General features: G+C 41.9%; 1 protein-coding gene across 1 annotated transcript; it reads right to left on the bottom strand.

Moving 5' to 3' along the window:
* Positions 1–769: 769 nt before the first annotated feature.
* Positions 770–15,552, bottom strand: LOC140359818 (uncharacterized). Its single transcript, XM_072445011.1, has 19 exons — positions 15,489–15,552; positions 14,284–14,343; positions 14,110–14,207; positions 13,106–13,336; positions 12,956–13,039; positions 12,442–12,547; positions 12,229–12,358; positions 11,151–11,394; positions 10,779–10,935; positions 10,597–10,684; positions 5,748–5,810; positions 5,480–5,679; positions 5,072–5,206; positions 4,764–4,951; positions 4,460–4,614; positions 1,778–2,023; positions 1,537–1,699; positions 1,077–1,169; positions 770–981 (listed from the first exon to the last, which is right to left on the bottom strand). The coding sequence occupies exons 2-18, from the start codon at positions 14,324–14,326 to the stop codon at positions 1,077–1,079; spliced, it is 2,424 nt and encodes an 807-aa protein (XP_072301112.1). The 5' UTR covers positions 14,327–14,343; positions 15,489–15,552; the 3' UTR covers positions 770–981.
* Positions 15,553–22,592: the final 7,040 nt, after the last annotated feature.

Below are 22,592 nucleotides of genomic sequence, written 5' to 3'. Positions count from 1 at the left end.
TATATATATATGTGTATATATATATATATATGTGGCCTCCAAGTAGTTGGAGGCCTCGAGTGATCGGAGCACTTGGGGCAGTGACCCCTGGAAGAATGGCTTGAGCAGATCCCAGGAAAAACATCAGACATCTCGGTCCAGAACGCTAGCGCTTAGGTTCCCTTCTTGTTGCTTTTAGGAAGTGTAGAGTTAAATGATTTTTTTAAATAAATAGTCGTTTGTATCATAGTATCGCAGTGAGGTTATGCCCGCGATGTAGGCTCCTGGGAGGTTGTTTTTCCCCAAACTGGCTACCTGGGAAGGATGGGCGCCCCGCCGTCATGGCCCCACACCAAGCGATGCCTATGGAACAGGGGTAACTCCCCCCCTTTAAACACTGAACACATTGCAATTGGTTTGTAGGCGTAAATGCCAAGCATCAGAGCTGAGGCTGCCTTGCCTTTATTTTTAACCTTTATAATGTTTTAATGTTTATCTTTTATCTGATAAAGCATAGGCTATGTACACAAACTTGTTATGTTAACCGGGCACGACCTGATTGTTTTGTTTGCGCATCTTATGGTTTTAAGCGGATTCACCTGTCAATTTAAAGTTATTTATTGAAGGAAATGGAACTAAAAGAAGCATTCATGTATTATGTCTCACTTGGTCTGGTAAAATCTTCTTATTTCAGTTTGAACTCAATTCAAATTTTGCTGCCTGTAGATTGAAATGGAAGAAAATGTAACGTTGATTCAATTTATTTTACTGCAGGATTAATCAAAGATTATTTCATAGTGCTAATTTCAATCCACTGGTCCATACAAATACATTGAATGTATAAATTGGTAAGAAAAGAAAAAAGAAAAAAAAATCCCAATATTATCATTTTGCCCAACGGCCCTTTTTACCAACTTATGTTAAATGAATATATTAAGAATCATGTAATTTAAGAGGAATGTCCAGTGCCCCTTTCTGTTGCCATGTTACCATGGTCACCACCTGAAAGCGCAATTAACTTAATTTAGCTGTCAAGTTCAGTTATTTAGAAACATATACATACTATTTAGGAATGCAGATTTTTAAACATCAATTACCTAATGACGCCATGCCATAGTGATGAGGCCTGAATTTTGATCCAGATAGTTAGGCATGGCAGATCGGCGACTCCTGCTGCTCTGATCACATTTCTGAGGAAGACACAGAAGTTTAGACGATTCAAATTCATTTTTTCATTTTTTCATTTTTTGATACAATAAAATAAGTGAAAGAACAGTCCAATGTGCATTCCTAATACCAGTATATAATATAGCATCAAGTGGTTGGCATAGTGTACAGGAACAGATCCTGTGGGACTTCTAGATACAGACTGACATAATGGTAATGGCAAACCAAAGAAGAAAGCCGTTGATGTGGTCATACCAAGTGATGGTAACATCAGGAAAAAGGAACAAGAGGAACTGGAGAAATACCAAGGGCTCAGAGAAGAGCTGGAGAAGGCCTGGAAGGTGAAGGAAAAAGAAAGTGGTCATCGGAGCATTTTTACAACACACATACCGGGACACAAGAATTCTCCTGATTGACACACAGCATGGTTTTGCAGTGCAGGTAAATGTTGCCTGCTCTTCCAGAAAACTGGAATAGACTGAAGGAGAAATAGCTCGACAACTTCAGTCCATTGTTTATCACTGTTACGGATTTGTCCGAAGGGTTAGGGCAACTGCAACATCATAAAAATACATCATCATCGTTAGTCTTAGCGTCAATAACATTCAAATGGAGAACATTTTTCACTCACCCATTTCCAACAATGCTATATTTCAAAGTGCTCTTTGGTGAAGGCACAGAGGTTGCCCAGCATGAGTCAACAACCAAAGACAAAACATTGTCATCGAGTCCATCAACCTCCATTTCAATGTAGATCCTCTGCCCTAGGTCCAACTCAGTGTCAGGAGTGACCGTGTGTCTGCGAGCCTCATCAGAATAGACAATCATGGACAAGTTGTATCTCCATTGTCCAGAAACAAGCTCCTGTATGACTGAGCTAGAAGCCACATAATCGTTAGTAAAGTCAACATAAAATCAATACCTTCAACAACTGGTTTGTCACACCGTCGATGTAAGATAAGATATTCCTTTATTGTCCCACATGGGGAAATTTTATTGGTGCAACGCAGGTAGATACAGAGGTAGATACAGAAGAACAGATCACTTATAGGAAGTCTGAAAAACACTTTCAGTAGAAGATCTCCTATAAATAAATAAAAACTCCCATAGACAAATAAATAAATAAATACATAAATACCATCGCATGTGATCACGACAGTAATTGCACATGAATATGTGTCACGACAGCACATAGATTGCACATGAATTTCACAGTAATTGCACATGAATTGCACATGAATTCCAACAGCAATTGCACATATGACAGAATTGCACATCAGTATTAGGTCAGGTCAGTATTGCGAGTGTTCAGTACTAACAGTTTTTGTTATAAAGTCTGACAGCAGCAGGAAGGAAAGACCTACGGAACCTTTCCTTCACACAGCGAGGGTGGATCAGTCTCTCACTGAAGCTGCTCTCCAGAGCGGACAGAGTGTCCTGCAGGGGGTGGCACTCATGGTCCAGCATAGATGTGAATCTAGCCAGGACCCTCCTGTCCCCCACCTCCTGCACCGAGTCCAGAGCACAGCCCAAGACGGAGCTGGACTTCTTGATGACTCTGTCCAGCCTCTTCCTCTCCCTCTCTGTGATGCTGCTGCTCCAGCAGGCCACACCGTACAGGAGGGCTGATGCCACCACAGAGTCATAGAAGGTCTTCAGGAGTGGCCCTGTCACTCCAAAAGACCTGAGTCTCCTCAGGAGGTAGAGCCGACTCTGGCTCTTCCTGTACAGTGCGTCTGTGTTATGAGTCCAGTCCAGTTTGTGGTTCAGATGAACACCCAGGTACTTGTATGAGTCCACTCTCTCAATGAGAGTTCACTGGTAAGGGGGCAGTGGGGTGACGTCTGTGGAAATCCACCACCATCTCCTTGGTCTTCCCCGCGTTGATGAGGAGGTGGTTCCGCTGACACCAGTCCACAAAGTCCTGCGCCAGTCCTCTGTACTCCGCGTCATCGTCGTCCGTGATGAGTCCGATGATGGCAGAGTCGTCAGAGAACTTCTGCAGGACACAGCTGTCCGTGTCATGTCTGAAGTCTGCAGTGTAAAGGGTGAAGAGAAAGGGCGCGAGGACAGTGCCCTGGGGCGCCCCCACACTGCAGGTCCGAGTGTCAGACACACAGTTCCGGGCTCTCACAGGAACTGTGTGTCTGATGTAAACTATATATCAGATATGTATGATATCTGGCATTCATTATTAGTTTTATATTAGCATTAATTGGCTTTCAAACAACCTGGTGGTCACCTAGGGGTTTGGATTTCAGGTTTTACAATTTAAATTAATTCCTATGTTTGGAATACATCTTAAAAGCAAGTTCCCCAGTGATTAGATATAGGGTTCCCTCTGCTGACAGAAATAGGCATGAACCATGAAAAAATTATTTTGGCAGTCATTTTGTGATAATTTTGAGTGCAAAAGTGTGCTGGAGACTTCTGCTTTCCTATTTGCCGGTAAAATTCTGGGGAAATACCACAACAGTGGTATTTCCTGTGTTTCCTGAATGAATGAACAGACATCTTTATAAACAAGATTAATAACAATAAAAGCAGGGTTAAAAGCTCCAAACGTAACTTTAGCATGATATATCCACTTTAAATTGAATCAAAATGTCATCTCCCTCACTACAGACCCTTCTAAAAACCCTCTAATAAACATGTGTTGCTTTATGTTGGTCTAAACCCTCAATCATGTTCTAATGTCAAGATGATTTGAAAAGCATTCAACAAAGTTTTGTCTTAAATCCAGGCATTGCTGCTTTTTTTGTTTGTTTGTTTTATCATCAACTGCGTTCACTGTAAAATTACACCTTCTTAAAACTAGAAAAGTACACAAAAATATCCTTGAAATAAGTAAAATTATCTATTAGCGCATTAAGCGAATTTTACTTATCAAGAATTATTGAAATAAGCTTAATAATAGAACTTATTTTGCATTTATCTAGTAGAAATGTCTTGAAACAAGATCGTTTTTTTGGTCTAGATTTAATAGAATAAATCTTGGTTAGGTTTATGAAATTTGCCATGTTTGAGCTGAATTTATCACAGAAGGGAGACGTCTAACTGGCCTAACTGGTTTAGTTTGTTTCTTTACTGACACTTTGTGGTCAGAATTAGTATTGTATTTCTGGCCCTATAAAGTCAGTGCTAGCAATAGCAATAGCAATACAACTTCCATCCCGTTCAATCATTGATTCATTTTTATTTGCAAGCAGAACACAAAAACATAACTTTTCAACCCAAGGTTTAGTTTAGTGTAGTTTAGTTTATTAAGATCCCCACTAGCTCCTGCAAACCAGTTGCTATTCTCAGGTCTCACCTTTCTTTAATTCGGATGGCCAAGGACTTGACACTTGGCTGCATGTAGTGACAGGAGACATCCAGATGCACCTCCTCATGCCTGGTTATGATTCCAAAGTTGGAGCTGTTCCATGTCTTAATTGTGTTGTGGTAGTTGATTTTACTGCCATTGGACTACAATGCAAAACAGAACTGTATGGTACAATAATAATGATAAAATATTTGACACTGTACCATATGGTTACACAATTAGTTTACATGATGTTCATAGTTAGTAGTTAGTACTGCCGTTTTTGCTGTATTTTTCCTAAATTATAACTTACCTTGACCACAGTTCCACAGGTGTTGGTCTTGTCGAAGCTGAATTTGACCATATGAGTCTCATTGTCTATCTGTCCAACACAGGACTCATTATTCATGTGAAGGACGTTGTAGTCAATGCCATTTTCCTCCAGGAGACAACCAGCCAGGGTCAGTGTCGCTTTGTGATCCTTGCACACAGTTGGCTCACCTAGGCACATTAATCAGTCTATTTTTTAAGTTTAAAGTGACAATTGAGTTCCTTTGGTGTTATAATGTTGTGTGTGTTATCTATTGTCCCTAGGTAGGTCCCATTTGACAGGTGACTTACCAAACGTGTTTGTTGGTCTATATTTAGATGCAAAGATGGCCCTGCAGAGACATACAGATTCCCATCCATTATATTTCTCTCCACAAAACTCATGTACACTGCAGTACTTGTCCTGGCAACTGGCCTGGGTTTTACCTGTAGACAAAATATGATAAACAATTACTCTTTCTTATTTCTACAATTTAAAATACTCATACCATGTTTTAAAGTTTAAGTAATGTCTTGACAACATTTTATGTTAAAAAAAACCTTGAAAGTCTTTGTAACATACATTTTTTGCAAAAAATAATAATTATTATTATCTAATTACTACCACTGACATTTGGCAGTCATATAAGCTTGCCTAAACTCTTTAAAATGAATATTCAAATATGACATTAAATGCACTTAACATAGCTGTGGTCTTACCACATTTAATCTGTGACTTCCATCCCGTTACATTGACCTTTTGCATCGAGCACGCCCTGCTGTAACCCTCAAGGAACTGACAGTCGAACCCATCCGTTGTGGGGTACTTGCACAGGCTGCTAGAGCAGGCTGAGATGAATGGCTCTGGGTCCATCACCAGGTTGCAAGCCGAAAAGGGCTGCTGCCTCAAGACATTACACCTGGACAGTGTGAGCAAAGTACATTTAATATAATGAAGCTTATCTACATAATACATGTGTTTACTTACCATTTAGCTGTTTCATTGCAGTTGATTGAAACATCAGCGTCTTCTTTATAAACAGTCTCACAGCTGTAGATAAGAGATAAGTTTTTATTTCCCATTTCCAGCTGTACTCCTCAAGGTAATATTTGATTATTTATCTTTATTTATAGGTGGTATTCAAAATACTTGTAAAACAAAATCCACGTATGTCACTGACAATATTTGTCCGGTTGCTTGCTTGCAACATGCTTGCAGATAGCGATATGCCGTTATTGGCTTTTTGTTCAAAATTGCAGGAAAGATTGATGTGCCAGATTTTACGTGTCTACATCAAAGTAAATGTTTTGACATAATTAAAATGCTCTAGAGAGCACTGTAGAGCCTTTGTAAATTATAGCTGTATTTGTTGTTTATCATTGTTCAGCTCATCATTTTGCACAAAATGTATATTCTGGCTGGAAAGTAGGTCATTTAATGCTAGAGATACTTCACTTGAAAAAATTGCCATTTTCTTACTGGGCTCGCGACGCCCACATTTGAAATTGCATCAAAAATCTAAAGAATTACCCCTAATTGCACATGGCTGTAGTTTATTTTGATACATTTTCAAGCTTTTTGACGGAGTACGAGGTGTAACATTCTGAGAAAATTGGGTTCCGCCCACGATGGCCGGTACGAAATTCCTGGTATGAAATTCCTGGTATGAAATAGCAGTATGATTGGCATTGGCTTTTTTGTTCAGTACACCAAGGAGAGTGACATTTTTGCTCTTACACCAAGGAGAGTGACATTTTTGCTCTTAATTCTTTTATGCATTTTGACGTGAAATTTGAAGAGGGCGCTTGAGAGCCAGTTTATTAAACAGCCACTTAATTTGCATATACAAACTTTTCTGGCTAGCACTCCTGAATAAAAGCCGCTCCAACATAATTTACAAAGAAACTATAAATTGTACATGGACGGGCCGCACCTGTCAATAAGACACAGGTGCCCATGTTGTAACATGAGATATTTACACACGGTCTCGCGGCACACCCGCAGTACGCTGCACCGCGGTTTGCTGCGCCGCGGCTCTAATTAGACTAATTTCTCAGTGAATATGAGTTGGATTGTAATAAAATTCACAGCATTTTGAAGCTTTACAGACAGAAAACACATCACAGCTGTCCCTACTGTCCCCTCCGTCCTTGATTACTCTGTGTGAGCTGATTTACCTGTGTCTGTGTCTTCACATCTGGTTCATCTGCTCATGAGCTTGTGCTTAGCAATTAAGTGTTACATTGTAACATGAGATATTAACACAAAAATATGGTCCAGGGTAGTGACGTACAGGTCAGGTCTGGCCAAGAAGTCAATGCGGTAGGTTCTAAACTGCAGGCCGTAGTATATTGCAAGTCTGTGCTGCACATGTACTTGCGTTTCGCCGCATCTTGATTCACTTCCTCATTAGACTAATCTACTGTGTGTCAAATGCTTGCGCTTCCTGCTAGAGTGCCCCACAGCGGCCGTTAGCCAGTAAAAATCTATAAATTAGTTGCAACGTTGTGGGCAGCAGGGTTCAAAGCGTGGGAAAAAGTAGCGGCTTAAAGTCCGAAAAGTATGGTATTGCTTTCAGCTTACAAATCTTCACAAAAGCGCTGTTAACATTTTTCAATTACGAAATGTTCGAGAAATTTAGATTTTTCCAAAAACTGCAATTTTGCTGAAAATTCTCTACACCCAATATGGCTGATTTCCTGTATGATTTGAGGGCGGGGTCATAATATATTTTTACATGTCCTCACATTAACTATTTTTTGGAGTGCACATCAAATTTTTACTGCATTACTCTTTGGCTTTGGGCTCCTATTGGCCCCATGTTAATCGATTCATGAGATGGCGGTACTGAGCCATCTTTCAGTATCTTTTAACTGGTTCTTGATTCAAAATAAGCTCAATGTGTTATCTTATTTTTGATACCACTCACAGGCATCCTTGTTTACTACATTTCCAGATATAATTCTAATAGAAGCCGCAGCGATAAAGGCTCTTTCCCCACTTGCAACCACAGGGTTCGTACCACCGCAAAGAGCACGCAGCCCGCCGCCTACATCACCCCTCCCCCACAGGCAGTACCAACTTTATACCACATGTTCATGACCACACGGTTCGAAATAGAGTTGTCCCCATCGGCCTTTATGTTCGGTGTGATGTGGAGAATACGTGTGTCAAATTTCAAGTAAAAGTTTTCATCCCATTCAAAATGCAAAACCCATGGAAGTCTATGGGAGTATTTGTCAGGTTGCCACGGTAACATGCTTGCAGATAGAGGCATGCCGTCATTGGCTTTTTTGTACGAAATGTGGGTGTCTGTGCCAGATTTTATTTGTCTACCTCAAAGTACATTGTTGTGTCGGCCTACGGGCCGAACAGCAGTGCAGAGTATCCGGCCTTCTTGGAGTCCTTGGGAGGAGTACTGGACAGTGCGCCGACCGGGGACTCCATTGTTCTACTGGGGGACTTCAACACCCACGTGGGCAATGACAGTGACACCTGGAGAGCAGTGATCGGGAAGAATGGCTTCCCCAGTCATGAGTGGTGTTCAATTATTGGACTTCTGTGCTAGCCACGGATTGTCCATAACGAACACCATGTTCAAGCACAAGGGTGCCCATCAGTGCACATGGCACCAGGACACCCTAGGCCGGAGGTCAATGATCGACTTTGTTGTCGTGTCATCTGACCTCCGGCTGCATGTCTTGGACACTCGGGTGAAGAGAAGGGCAGAGTTGTCAACCTATCACCACCTGCTGGTGAGTTGGATCCGCTGGCGGAGGAGGAAGCCGGACAGACTTGGCAGACCCAAGCGCATTGTGAGGGTCTGTTGGGAACGTCTTGCAGAGCCCTCTGTCAGTAGGGTATTCAACTCACACCTCCGGGTGCTTCTCCCAGATCCCGGGGGAGGCTGGGGACATTGAGTCCAAGTGGACCATGTTCTCCGCCTCCATTGTCGTTGCGGCTGCTCGAGGCTGTGGTCGCAAGGTCTCCGGTGCCTGTCACGGCGACAATTCCCGAACCCGGTGGTGGACACCGGAAGTAAGGGATGTCGTCAGGCTGAAGAAAGAGGCCTATCAGGCCACTCTGGCTTGTAGGTCTCCTGAGGTCATCGACAGGTATCGGCAGGCCAAGCGGTCTGCAGTCTGTGGCGGTCGGGGACCGTGCCTCTGGACTGGCAGACCGGGGTGGTGGTTCCTCTGTTCAAGAAGGGGGGCCGGAGGGTGTGTTCCAACTACAGAGGGATCACACTCCTCAGCCTCCCCGGTAAGGTCTATTCCAGGGTACTGGAGAGGAGAATCTGACCGATAGTCAAACCTCGGATTCAGGAGGAGCAGAGTGGTTTAGGTCCTAGTCGTGGAACACTGGACCAGCTCTACTCTCCATCGGGTGCTCGAGGGTTCATGGGAGTTTGCCCAACCAGTCCACATGTGTTTTGTGGATCTGGAGAAGGCTTTCGACCGTGTCCCTCGGGGTGTCCTTTGGGGGGTGCTCCGGGAGTACGGGGTCCGGGGTCCTCTGCTCAGGGCTGTCCGGTCCCTGTATGACCGGAGCAGGAGCTGTGTTCGCATTGCCAGCAGTAAGTCAGACCTGTTCCCAGTGCATGTTGGACTCCGCCAGGGCTGCCCTTTGTCACCGGTTCTGTTCATAGTCAGGAGCCGGAGGGTGTCCGGCTTGGGGACCGCAGGATCTCATCTCTGCTGTCTGCAGACGATGTTGTCCTGATGGCTCCATCAAACCCGGACCTGAAACATGCACTGGGACGGTTTGCAGCCGAGTGTGAAGCAGCTGGGATGAGAATCAGCACCTCCAAATCCGAGGCCATGGTTCTCAACCAGAAAAAGGTGGCTTGCCCTCTCCGGGTGGGTGGGGAGTCCTTTCCCCAAGTGGAGGAGTTCAAGTATCTCGGGGTCTTGTTCACGAGTGAGGGAAGGATGGAACGTGAGGATGCAGAGGCTGGAGTGATGCAGTCGCTGCATCAGACTGTTGTGGTGAAGAGGGAGCTGAGTCGAATGGCAAAGCTCTCAATTTACCGGTCAATCTACGTTCCTACCCTCACCTATGGTCATGAGCTTTGGGTAATGACCGAAAGGACAAGATCGCGGATACAAGCGGTCAAAATTAGTTCTCTCCGTCGGGTGGCTGGGCGCTCCCTTAGAGATAGGGTGAGGAGCTCAGTCACACTGGGGGAGCTCGGAGTAGAGCTGCTGCTCCTCCACGTCGAGAGGAGCCAGCTGAGGTGGCTCAGGCATCTATTCCGGATGCCTCCTGGGCGCCTCGGGATCGCCCCGGAGGAGTTGGGTGAAGTGTCTGGGGAGGAGGAAGTCTGGGAGTCCCTGCTTAGACTGCTGCCCCCGCGGCCCGGCCCCGGATAACCAGAAGAAAATGGATGGATGGATGGTTATGGTGTCATTTTTTACATGTGCTTACATGAAAAAACGTTTGGAGTCAGCGCAATATTTTGACTGCAACTTTTTTTTGACGCAGGGCTCCCATTGGTTGTGTGTGTATGTGTTAACATGGGGCCGATTTTTGAGGTGGTGCTACTGAGCCGTCTTTCAATATGTTTTCACTGCTTTTTGCTCGGGCTTAATTACACATAGGCCTACACAAGGCAAATTGGAAAAAACGATCGAATCCGGACAATCATGAACAAAATAAACAAAGTACATGGACCAGTACATGTCTACTTTTCTTCAGTCCATTTTGTTAAAATACTGCTAGAATAAGATTAAAACAAAGAATGGCTTTTGTCCATCTGTAATATCGCCACCAGATGGTACTTAAGAATATATTGCACAGCTTTAACATCTTCATCGACATACAATCAACTTCTTACCCACTTTCACTGAGACCAGAATTCTTCTCTTCGGCCAAGATGGTGCTGGCGTTGCCACACAACCCAAATACACTTGCCCCTTTTGATCCTAAAACACAAACATTAATGTATTTATCTATATTATATTTATTTATATGTTTTATCTCTAATGTAGATATTATGAAATAATACTGGTTTTATACCTGTAACACGGATCTGTGCAGTGTAACCATTGAAATGGATTGAGGCAGTGTAGTCAGACGCAGTGATTTCAGCAGTGATTCCAGTTGGATCTTTAGAAACTTTCACTCCATGGACAACCTTTTCGGATGTGTTTAACGAAAGCACCTTGTCATTCACCTTAGAGAACAGAAAGTAATGAATTTGGATATGAGAGAGAGAGAGAGAGAGGAACTTGAAAACTTGTAGCGTGTGTGTGTGTGTCTGTGTGTGTGTGTGTGTGTGTGTGTGTGGTTGTTTGACTTTTTCATGATAATTAAAATGCCACAAAATCCTGGTTTTATCTGAGAGTATGTCACATTCTACCATCCAAAAACAGTATTGTTCCCACCAACCTTAACCCTTCCTCCTTGTTCCAGCGAAATGTCTACATTGGAGGATTTAAGGTGCACTATCACCCGGTCTAAGAAGCTGACATCTTTGCGTCTTCTTTCCTGGAAGACGCCCTGCACCTCCAGGTCTGGGATGGACGCATGCTGCATTAGCTTGTACCCACATCGGTCAGGAACGGTGTGGAGTTGTCCAACGACATCAATAATGGTCGAACCCGTCACGGTGCAAATAGCATCCAAAGTACATCTGAAAGATAAATATGTTCTTTTGTGAAGTAAAAATTATAATCACATGGTTAAAGCCATGTAACTATGTTGACTGCAGTCAATGCATGGTTTTAGTGTTAATCAATGTGATTTACAGCCAAACTCATTAGAGTCAAGGCATAATGTACTTGTCAGTTGCTACAGAGTAGCGTAACTGTTCAGAAAATATTTTTGAGAGCTTGCCTTTTTCTTGGTTTAGTTCTATTAAACATAAAAGTGACTGAGGAACAGAGTTGGGGGTAACAGGTTACCTGATAATGCATTATAGAGTACTCAAATTACTTTTTTAGAGTAATGAGGAACGTAACGCGTTAGTTTTGTGCACCCATGTAATCTAGTACTCCCCAAGTTACTTTTTTAAAATAATTATTTGCCAGTCTGATCTCCTCACTGCAATCCCAAAGCTAACCGTGTTGTGAGCATGCACGCTGCGCAACTAATGACTGGGAGTCTTGTCCTCATGCCAAAGAGAAATAAACTTTCAGCTGCACATTTTGAAAAACACCTGCTCCTCTGTTATAACCACTATTTTGTTTCTGAGGAGTAAATGTAAGGTTACATAAACCACAGTGCTAAAACAAGCGCGTTCTGTTGTTGTGCGTTGCTGCTCTTGCCAATCCACTCCTTTTTTTGTAGCAATGTTTTTCATGTTTTTAGGACTTGCTTATTGTATGTAATTGTAATCAGTCAACATAAAAGATAAATAAAGCTCAGTCAAACACATTTATTCTGCTTATTTACATCCATGGTCAGTGCACCACCCTTTGTAATATGACTCATTTAAGAGTACTCAGAAAATGAATGTAGTGTTTACGTATTGTTTCCTTGGCAGCGCTCCATGGGCCCACAGGTGCTAACTGGTGTGGCGACCCCAAACTCATCACACGTTACTGTGGAACAGATGTCTGCGTTCCAAACGCTTGTGTTGGTTTTGTACACAGCACCTGAAAGGTACACTATTGGTGTAAAATGTCCACTGAATACTTGAGATCTTATGTTTAAGATAAATAAGATAAATTAGACAAACCAAAGAGTCTACAGCCGCTCACGTCTGTCACAACTCCCTTGTTGGTCTTATTGGTGTGGAACACCTGTCTCACAAATGATTCTCCATTGACCAAAGTCTGTGTTTCCTAGAAAAAGAGAAACAAAAAGTTTGTTATAGGGAGCTACTTTAAAGGTTCACCGTGTAACTATTCTGGTTGAGAAAGGTGTGTGTCTACATGTTCCATGGTTTGACATTAAATGTATGTATGAGGTCAAATCTGTGAAGAGTTGACCCCGCTCACAGTAGAATTCATGATTTTCCTATGCATTTTGTTTTATATTGTTTTTTGCAACAGTATTCAATAGCTGACATTGAATAAGTGCCAGAGAGGTAGGTTTTATATACCATATTGTGGAGCATTCCACTGACACTGATGATCGATTAACATGGCACCCAAGCACCCTCCACCAGAAATGTTTCATAATGAACATTTAAATCAAGTGATACGGAAATGCACATAAATAAAGAGCTATTTCAGTAATTTCACACTCACAAAGTTTTCATCTGAGAATCCTGAATGAGTTTTGATTGCCACAATAGCTTGGGCCCCAAAGTTTCCCAATTCAATTTGTTTAACCTAAAGGGAAAATATAATGATAATGCAAGTTATTGCACACCAACATCACCTATAAGAGAAACTCACATCAGAGTCCTGCCCATCTCTCAAAGGGATGACATTCACACAATTCCCTGACTGTTTGATGAGGTTTGGCAGAAGTCTGTGAATGCCGGATCCTGTGGGTATGTCTCTGATCAGGGTGATCAGTGCTCCTCTGACAGCTGACCCTCTGGACATCAGAATACAGTCACTGTTCTGCCCAGACTGGTACTGTCCATTGAAGCAAAGTGTAGATGTGTTGGAGTCAAAGTCAACCTAAAAAGGTCAGGAAAACGTAGTAAACAAAATTAGTTTATATATTAGTCATGCATGTTATTAGACAGACAAGACAAAACTTAATATACTAAATTAAAAAGCATGATTTAAAAAAAACAGAGTCATAGTCATCAAATGTAGTGTATTTATTTATTTATTTGTTTGTTTGCTTGATTGTTTGATATGGACATAGCAATGGCCAAACCAGATGTATTGTTTCAGTGTTATAGCAAAAATGCTAATTTTCAATCCCTAGTTTTGTACTGGATGATAGATTAGTAATAAATAACCAGGCTGAGACTGTAAGTCTAAACTTGATTAGAATACGTCAGTGCATCCCAATGCCTAGAATATGGGCGACACTCAGAGCAATGGGTCAGTGAATGTAGGGCTCAGAACAGTCACATTCTGTTCACTGTCACATTGATGCATCATTGGTAATTTAGATAATTTTGAAGTAAGAAAGAGCTTTCTGATTTTCAATGCACTGTCTACAACAACAACAAAGGGATTTCTCATTATATTAACAAAACAAGTTTCAGGCCCGAAGTCACTGGGATAGGCTCCAGTCACCCGCGACCCCGAAAGGGAACAAGCTGTAGAAAATGGATGGATGGATGGAAGTTTCAGGAATTTTTGATTCACCACCTCAATGTACAGTGCATGATGACAATACATTGTCATGTCTCAACAGAACAAAATGTTTTAACCAACTCAATTGTATCTTATTTTATACCAACTAAAATATTACAATTGTGTATTGTATTACTCACATAAACTTTGTCATATTTCAGCCCATAATAGGTGATGGGACAAGCAGTAATGTCAATCTCTCCAGAGTTGATGAATTCTTGGTTTACAGCAAGACAGACTATGGATAAAGACAAAAGTAAATCATATAAATGTGCTTTTACATTGTAGAAAGTGTATCGAAATACAGGGCTTACCTGTGAACAGGCTGACAGCAGACAGCAGTTTGAGCCACGGCATATTTGGAGGCTCTTAGTCTACATAAAAATTAGGTTTGCATTGAACAGAAGGACTGTTGAGCACAATAATGTGTTTTAATTTAGATTTGATGATAATGATTGGTCATTATTGGTCAGTATAGGTTTCTGTCATCACTATTGCTACACCTTAAGACATAAGACATGGCTTAAATAGACTTTTTGATTGGGAAGCCAAAATACAATTTTGTGCCAAATTGCATAAAACTATTTTTTTGCGACCCATGTAAAATTTTATTTAACTCTGTAGGGGGCGCTAACATGTCAAATTCAATTATTTCACCTCAAGTTGGTTAAGGTCAAAGAGTTTAGCGACACAATTTGGACATTGTATCTAGAAATAGCAGCGAATTTAAAATTTCAGAAATTCTAGCTATGTTGCAGCTTCGCAACACAAGGCCCGTGAAGAGTATCGAAATCATTTGGAAACATTTTGATGCCACACTCCTCAACACCATTTTCACAAAATTTCCTCTTTCATAAAAGTACAACATTTTTTAAAACTGCGGGGCCATGGTCAGCAATTTGTTATCCAATTTGGCTGACATTTGGTTGGGCGGACGTCGTTGCTGTAATATTATATTTGACTTGCCTTGTCACTATCTACCTCTGTGCCAAAAATTATGATTCCAAAATCAGATTATTTTATTTTTTGCCATTTCCTGTCTCGCAATGACAAGCACATTTTTTTGTATTTTAAGAAAGGGAGATAGAATCTAGACTTGTGCAATTTTTTCTGGGTGAAAAATAGGGGGAAGAAGAAGACAGAATGAAAGAAAAATATAATATTCTGATCTAAAAACAATTTTTTCCATTTTTCAAATATTTGGAACGTGGGATTGGTGTGGGTCCCTTTCGTGCCGTCATCCCCATGTAAAGCATGGCCCATTTACAATTTCCCCTCTATATGGACGGAATATGCATGACTTGACGAGTGCATGAATGGGTTTTTGGAAACTAGGCGCTCGGGCCTACTAAAAATGTGAAATAAATGTATTCCATGTATTTGCACATTTCTTTTTTTCATTATCACGTTATCCACAAGGATTTCAGTATTCATTATACAACTACTTTCTTTATTTGAGTTAAAAAAAAAAAAAACACATCTAATTAAACATTAAAACATTTACAAATTAAAATCTCACCAAACTGTTGTATTCTTTCAGGGAGGTATCCAATGCTCCAGAAAGTATTGTTATAGTCCAGAGGTTGTGTAGACAGCCTGTAGAAAACATGTACTGGATGTTTCACCTGTGCGTTTGTCTTTTGCCTTTCAGCTTTAGGCCCTCCTTCTTGTTTTTGTGTTCCTGCTCTCTTCTGTTCCTGGGCTGCCTTTACCATGAAAACAAACGGTTCTCACACATTCTTTAGTGTTGTCAGATGTGTTTTCTCGGTGTCTGTAACAATGTATTGTATTTTGTGAATACTGTGCAATTAATATCAGTGAAGCAGACAAGTTGACAATGTTATTGTACGAGCTGTCATTTTAATTATGAGCCCATCATTGTCAGTCATGCAAGTATCTTTTGTTGTCTATAAACAGAATTGTTTTAAGTTGCCATTTGTCTCAAAATGTAAGATCTTAAAATAACATTGTAAAACTTCTAAAAATTCTACTATAATTACAAAGAGATTCAATAAAGGAATGTTTCATTATTCTTAACTGAACAAATGGTGTGCAAACGTGGACTTAAAGGCAGATAAAGAAATCTTGTCTGGAATGTAACAGGGTGGGAATCCTGCTATAATTAGTCCTAAATTAACTCCAGGGGAAATAAAACCGGTTATACTGACGCCAGTGTGACCTTGTGAAAGCTGATGCTGTCATTCAGTCAACAGAGAACAATGCTTGAAACCTGAAAGAGTAGACCCCCGGGCTTTGTAATCCCACCCCTAAACCCTGGACTAAATAAAAAAATAAAGGAATTAAATATGGTTTCAGGTTGGTGGGGAAAACCTGACCAACCAGAGACAACCCAGCCAAACAATGAGAACATGCAAACTACAGGCCCTGTCCAGTTTGTAAATCAACCCAAGACCTCAAGTCGGTGTCCAATTTAAAGTTCAGTCCAAATGTAATCTTCTCCATTTTCTGTATTGAAGTCAGTCCTTGAACGTTGGTGCAGGTTTTTTTGTAATGGCCTTCTTTCCTGCAGCTAGGAGGATGCTCCAAAAATATCTATTTACTGTGTCTATAGCTGGAGTCTTAAGGCTCATATACAAAAAATAAATCATGTTAATTGTCAATATCAGTAAACGTTATATGTATAGGGTTTTATTGTAAAGTACATTACCCGTACATTACCCGTATTTTGTGCACGAAAAGGCACACCGGATTATAAAGCGCACCGTCAATGAATGGTCTATTATGGATATTGTTCATATATAAAGCGCACCGAACTATAAAGCGCATTAAGCAAAACAAAATAGACGGATAAGTCATTCAGATCAACATTCTTCAACATCAAAACACACTCTGTTAGCATATTCACAACAACTCCCAGACAAGCTCACTTATAAACACGTAAAAGACAAAACAGTCTGATATTGCTAAAAGAGACGTTAGCGTATCAACCATTCTCAGACAAGCTCACTTATAACACGTAAAATACAACACAATTCACTCACTTTTTCAGTTCATCCCTCGTCCATAAATCCCTCAAATTCTTCATCTTCAGTGTCCGAGGTTAACAGTTGGGCTGGATGCTATACATCCTCGGATCCATCTCCGAGTCATGCGGCAGTTCAGTGATGATTCCAGCCTTCGTGAAAGCCCTGACCACAGTTGAGACTGACACTTTGACCCAGAGTTTAAAGTATCAGCATTGTAAGGGTGTCTCTTGCGATAATATAATATTGCCATCTTGGGGTCCTTAATTTGGGGTCCTTTATTTAGGTGTCTGCATTATTCCTGACGTATAATGTAGTTTATATTTTGACAGAGCGTGCGAGCGCCGTGTGTAGCGATAGACTACTGTTCCCAGAATGCTTTGCACAGTGTTGGGAAAGTTCACTTTCTACATGAACTAGTTCAGTTAATAGTTCACACATTTTAAAATAAACTAGTTCAGCTCTTTTTTTCGATATTATTCTATAATGTTTCTAAATTATTTCCACAGCCCAAATACAACCACAGGCAGCAATTATTGTATTAGTTTAATGCTGAAACATGTGTCAGATTTCATCTTCATATCCAATTTTGAACCCAGGATTTCCATTCACATTGAAGGGACAGCCTTCCCCAGAGGCAAAGTTTGTACAGAAATGTTAGATTGTTCCCATCCTCACCGACCGCATCATAAAACTCGCGCAACTAGTCGTACGGCGACTTCTTGCTGCTCTGTTGCCGTTGCGTCCAAGCTGCTTTTTGTTTTGATGCACATGCGCAGTGCGGTGCGACACTCGAAAGCTCTGTCTGTGCTATCGGCCTCTACAACTTCAGAGCTCTCACACTTGCCAGGCATAAGCTCTTTTTGGGCAACATAACGGTGTGTTTTTCGGCTGGAAGTCACCTTATTGAACAAAATTAAAAAGAATTAAAGCCGCGACAGCGGGGATGATGGCTCTCACCTCCCGCGCGACCGCCTTCCCACGCAACTGCCTTCCCGCGCAACCGCCTTCCCGCCTGTCCAGAGGCAGGAAAATAAAGAGGAGGAACTACAAAAATGGAGTGAGACTACAAAATTACCCGGGCTACAGAGTGGAAACGCATAAAAAATCCTACAATCTCCCTCCCTTTCTCTCTCTCTCCCTTTCTCTATCTCCCTCTCTCCCCCTCTCCCTCCCGAGTTGTGGCAGAATGAATAAAGTCTAAAGAATAAAAGCTAAAAAATTAAGTCTAAAGAATAAAGCCTAAAGAATAAAGTCTAAAGAATAATAACTCTAATGCGGCACGAGAGGAAATGTCCCATCAAAATAAAAGCGGAAGAGGAAGTGAAGGCATTAATTGCGCCTCTGCTGGCCAATTGTGAAAATACACAATATCTGCAATGCACTTTTTTCATGGCGTCTCAAGGAGAATATAAACCATGAGTTTCAAACAAATCAGACAACGTTGAGTTTTTCACACAATGGGTAGGGGGCGCAATAGAGTAAATTTGTTACATGGGTATTTATCGCAGCTCATTTCCAATAGGCGTGACTTGTCATTGAAAACACTGAAAATTAAGCCTTTTTTGAGGGCGTGTTACGCAGAGACCGTAAAGAATATCAACATTCTTTTGGATATTTATTAAATTTCAATGTCTTTAGATGCAAAAAGTGTTGTTTTGAGCTCGATCGGACAAAAAACCTAGGACAAGTACGATTTTGGAAAAAAAAGGTCAAGCGTGGCGGTGCCCCTTTGATTCGACATGGCTGACTTCCTGTTTATCATAGAGCGATGCTGCCAGGTGTTACTCGTCAAAGGTCATAGGTCAAAGGTAGCTCCATCACTGTCCCAAGTCTCATGTGCCTAGGCCAAAGATTAAGCGTTTCATGTTTTTTCTTTTTTGAACTAGTCGGCACTGTTGCGACGGGCGTTCTCGCCACCTCCATTTTGTTGGAGTTCGGGCCGAGCCGATCGCGTCTATGTCTATGCCCCCATGTGTGACATTCATCAATGTTCAGGGGGTCAAAAATGCCCGAGTTGTGGCAAAATTTTACCATGAAAAACTATAATAAGAAACCATGGCAAGAACAATGTCTCGTCGCATTCCATGTTCCATGGAAGGCTCGAGCCAATGAACGCCGTTCACAGACACCAGAAAGAACGCGTTCACATTATCGTTCGTCAGCAGTAAAACCGTTCGTTCAGTTCACGTTCACCAAAATTATGAACGCGTTCCTGAACTTTCATTCAATGAACGCGTTCAGGCACAACACTGACTATGCATACATGTTGTTCGGACTTGTAGTGGAAAATAGGCCATGTCATGTCAAACCTATCTATGCTGTTTTTCTGTGTGCAGATGATAAATGTGAATATAAGAATATGGGTTACAGATAAATGTGGTCCGGCATACTCTGTATCGTGGAGTCTTGCGTCAGGACATGGATCGAGGGTCACCTCCAAAATGAGATAGCTCGAATCTTTACATCTGTGATGGTTGTTTTATTTCTTTTGGAGCTGATTTGATTATGATGATTTGCATACGTGTCAATTTTTGTTGTGTATTGTCATTGTTCTGGGGGTAGGGACAGACCCCTTTGTTAGGGACAGTGATTATTTACTGTGCACGAGTAAATAAAGATCCACCCTCCGCAAGAAGTTCTCAACAGACCCTCACAATGCGCTTGGCCTGCCAAGTTCAGGTTCCTCCTCCGCTAGCGGATCCAAATCACCACCAGATGGTGATCGGTTGACAGCTCTGCCCCTCTCTTCACCCGAGTGTCCAAGAAACACAGCCGGAGGTCGGATGACACAACAACAAAGTTGATCATTGGTCTCCGGCCGAGGGTGTCCTCGTGCCACGTGCACTGATGGACACCCTTGTGCTTGAACATGGTGTTTGTTATGGACAATCCGTGGCTAGCACAGAAGTCACATAACTAAACACTGCTTGGGTTCAGATCAGGTAGGTCGTTCTTCCAGATCACCCCCCTCCAGGTGTCACTGCCGTTGCCCGTGTGGGCGTTGAAGACCCCCAGTAGAAAAACGGAGTCCCTGGTTGGTGCACTGTCCAGTACTCCTCCCAGGGACTCCAATAAGTACTCTGCACTGCTGTTCAACCTGTAGGCTGACATAACAATGAGAGACCTGTCTGTATTTATTCATGTATCAATGAAGAAAGAGAGGATATTGTAGAAAAAGCTTCAGTTGTAGTCGTCTTGTTTTAGAAAAACAAGACGTTTTGACTCTCATCCAAGAGTCATTCTCAATCTGCGGCTGTAGTCTGAGAACTCGGATACTTATCCTACTTTGAGTAAACCCTGCCCACCAGGCGGAATCTCTTGATAATAGCCTCTCCTGTTTTTGTATATGCTGTGAGTTTAACCTGAAACCAATATGTTTTGTTTACCCTAACATCCTATTGTTACCCGGTTGTAACTCCCTCATCACTGAGTTCCTGATTAGCATCAGAATAGCCAGGGCTGATGCTGACCCATTGCTTCATAATTATGCTGTACACTGCCGAAAGATTGAACTTCAAACGACCAACCAGTGAGGTCCTTTGCCAATAACAGGATATGTTTTTCTGCCATAATCTGTGGAAGAAGGGCCTCTTGTTCTTGCTCCCACCCATTTGTCCTGCCAAATGGCGTCAAATTTGTGCCCAACACGAAAAGTTGGACGCCTGTACATTTGAAGACAGACGCGCGTTCCAGTAATATGCATAAAGTGAGCACTCTCCCCGTGAACAACAACAGCCATCACGCACACGGCGTCAGTCAGACAGCGCATACGGCCACTACGAAAAGCACAGACAACTGCGATGTGAAAATATCTTGCAACTTACCTTTTCGCATATGGATACACACTCTTTCGGCGCCGGTGAGGCTGGCTGCTGGTTACAAGGCGCTCTTATCTTTTTAAACTTCCTATAAGTTATCTGTCCTTTCCCCGTGTATCTACTGCGTTGTGACACCAAAATTTCCCCATGTGTGGACAATAAAGGCATATCTTATCTTATACTTCGCGAGGTTTTGGAAACTGTCTTCTGTGAAATGTCGGTAGCATAGCACTGGACCAGACTTGCCACACATCGATGCAGAAATATTCTCTTAGTCCGGGACAAATGTGTCCAAAGACGTCCTCTACTCTTCCGTTTTGGCCACTCAAACAGCCCGTTTCCCTCTTGAGACCAGTGCAGCGCTTCACATCTCTGTGTTATTGCAAGCTTTGTTGTGTAAAACGTAAAATTCCGCTCTGTTTAGCACATTTCAGATGAGAACAATGAGGGTTGGCTCCACATGTTACTGATGTTAAGTCACTGATTTTGCGACAGCGGTTAAAGCATTCGGTTACCAAGGCGGTTGCTATGCCGTTTTCTCGGGTTTGGCCAAATTAACTCGTGACATTATTATTTTTGTCATTGGTTAAAACTAACCATCCAGACTTTGTTGTGAAAAAATGAAAGTTATATTCCACTTATTAACAAACGTTGCAGCCCATCTTTAAGCATATGATCAGTGGCCATTTTTGGTTTGTTGGGCTGATTCCACAGATGTATCCATCTTTATCACAAGTTCACTTGGGGAGACTCGATATTTTTACTTTGGAGCAGAAATATAACGACCCTGAACACTTATTTCATGAACTTGAAACCGAAGAACAATGGCACCGAGAAGCGCGCAAGAAATGCTCCAACGAAGCTAGCTCCCAGCTCCTCCCACTCCAGCACAGACCCCAGCTGCTCCGACTCAAGCTCAGGCTCTGGAGCATTCCAGGAGCAAGGTAGACCCAGTGATTATGACAGTTTTGCGGGAGATAACAGACAAGCTTACAAAGGCAGTAGACTCAAAGATAAACGCAGCACTGGCGGAAATGCGTGATTTCAAACCCAAGATTTGCAAGCTGAACAATCGAGCCAAGCCGAACCGAACAGCGGAGAATGACATTTCTGATTCAAAAGACACCGTCTCGACATTACAAACCAAAGTGGAAGAATTTACAAACCAAGTGTGTGTTTTGACTGATGAACTGGATGAGTTGGAGAATCGTAACCACAGAGGAAATCTGCGGATTGTTGGTATTCCATATAGGACAACGAAGATAAATATGTGGTCAATTATATAGAGACCTGGATATAAATATCTAAAACTTACAACAAAAGCTGGGAAAATAAACCTTGACCATGCACATTGCTCCTTGGATCCTAAACCAGCTCCAAACCAGCGTCCAAGACCTATTAAATTGAAGTTCCATAACTTTGGTGATAAACAGTGTGTCATGGCTAAATCCAGACGTCTCAATACGGACCAACCCGGATCAAACAAGAAGATTTAGAGCACACTCGGACCAGGTGAGGGTTGCTATGTTTAATCTGTTTGATTTTTAAGATGCATTGTTATTTAAGAATTCTTTCAATAAAAAAGATAAACTCCAAAAGCTACATTTCAGGCTTGTTGCCATTTATGAACGCAGTTTCTTTCCCGCCGTAATGGTGTCCTCTACAAATTTTGGACACGTGGGTGCCGGAGCGTTATAGACTATGAACCTTTAATGCTGAAGTCATTGTGTTCCTGTGGTTGTAAGACAGGCCCCCAAAGTGTTTAAATCTAGGCTAATTGTATCTGTTTTTTACCATTTTAAAATTCATTTTTATGTG

The sequence above is a fragment of the Eucyclogobius newberryi genome, unplaced genomic scaffold (assembly GCF_026437365.1).
Source record: "Eucyclogobius newberryi isolate DKJ021-1_F unplaced genomic scaffold, fEucNew1.0.hap1 SCAF_14, whole genome shotgun sequence".
Lineage (NCBI taxonomy): Eukaryota > Metazoa > Chordata > Actinopteri > Gobiiformes > Gobiidae > Eucyclogobius > Eucyclogobius newberryi.
The sequence above is the reverse complement of the archived record's forward strand: the minus strand, read 5'-3'. Positions and strand labels throughout refer to the sequence as shown.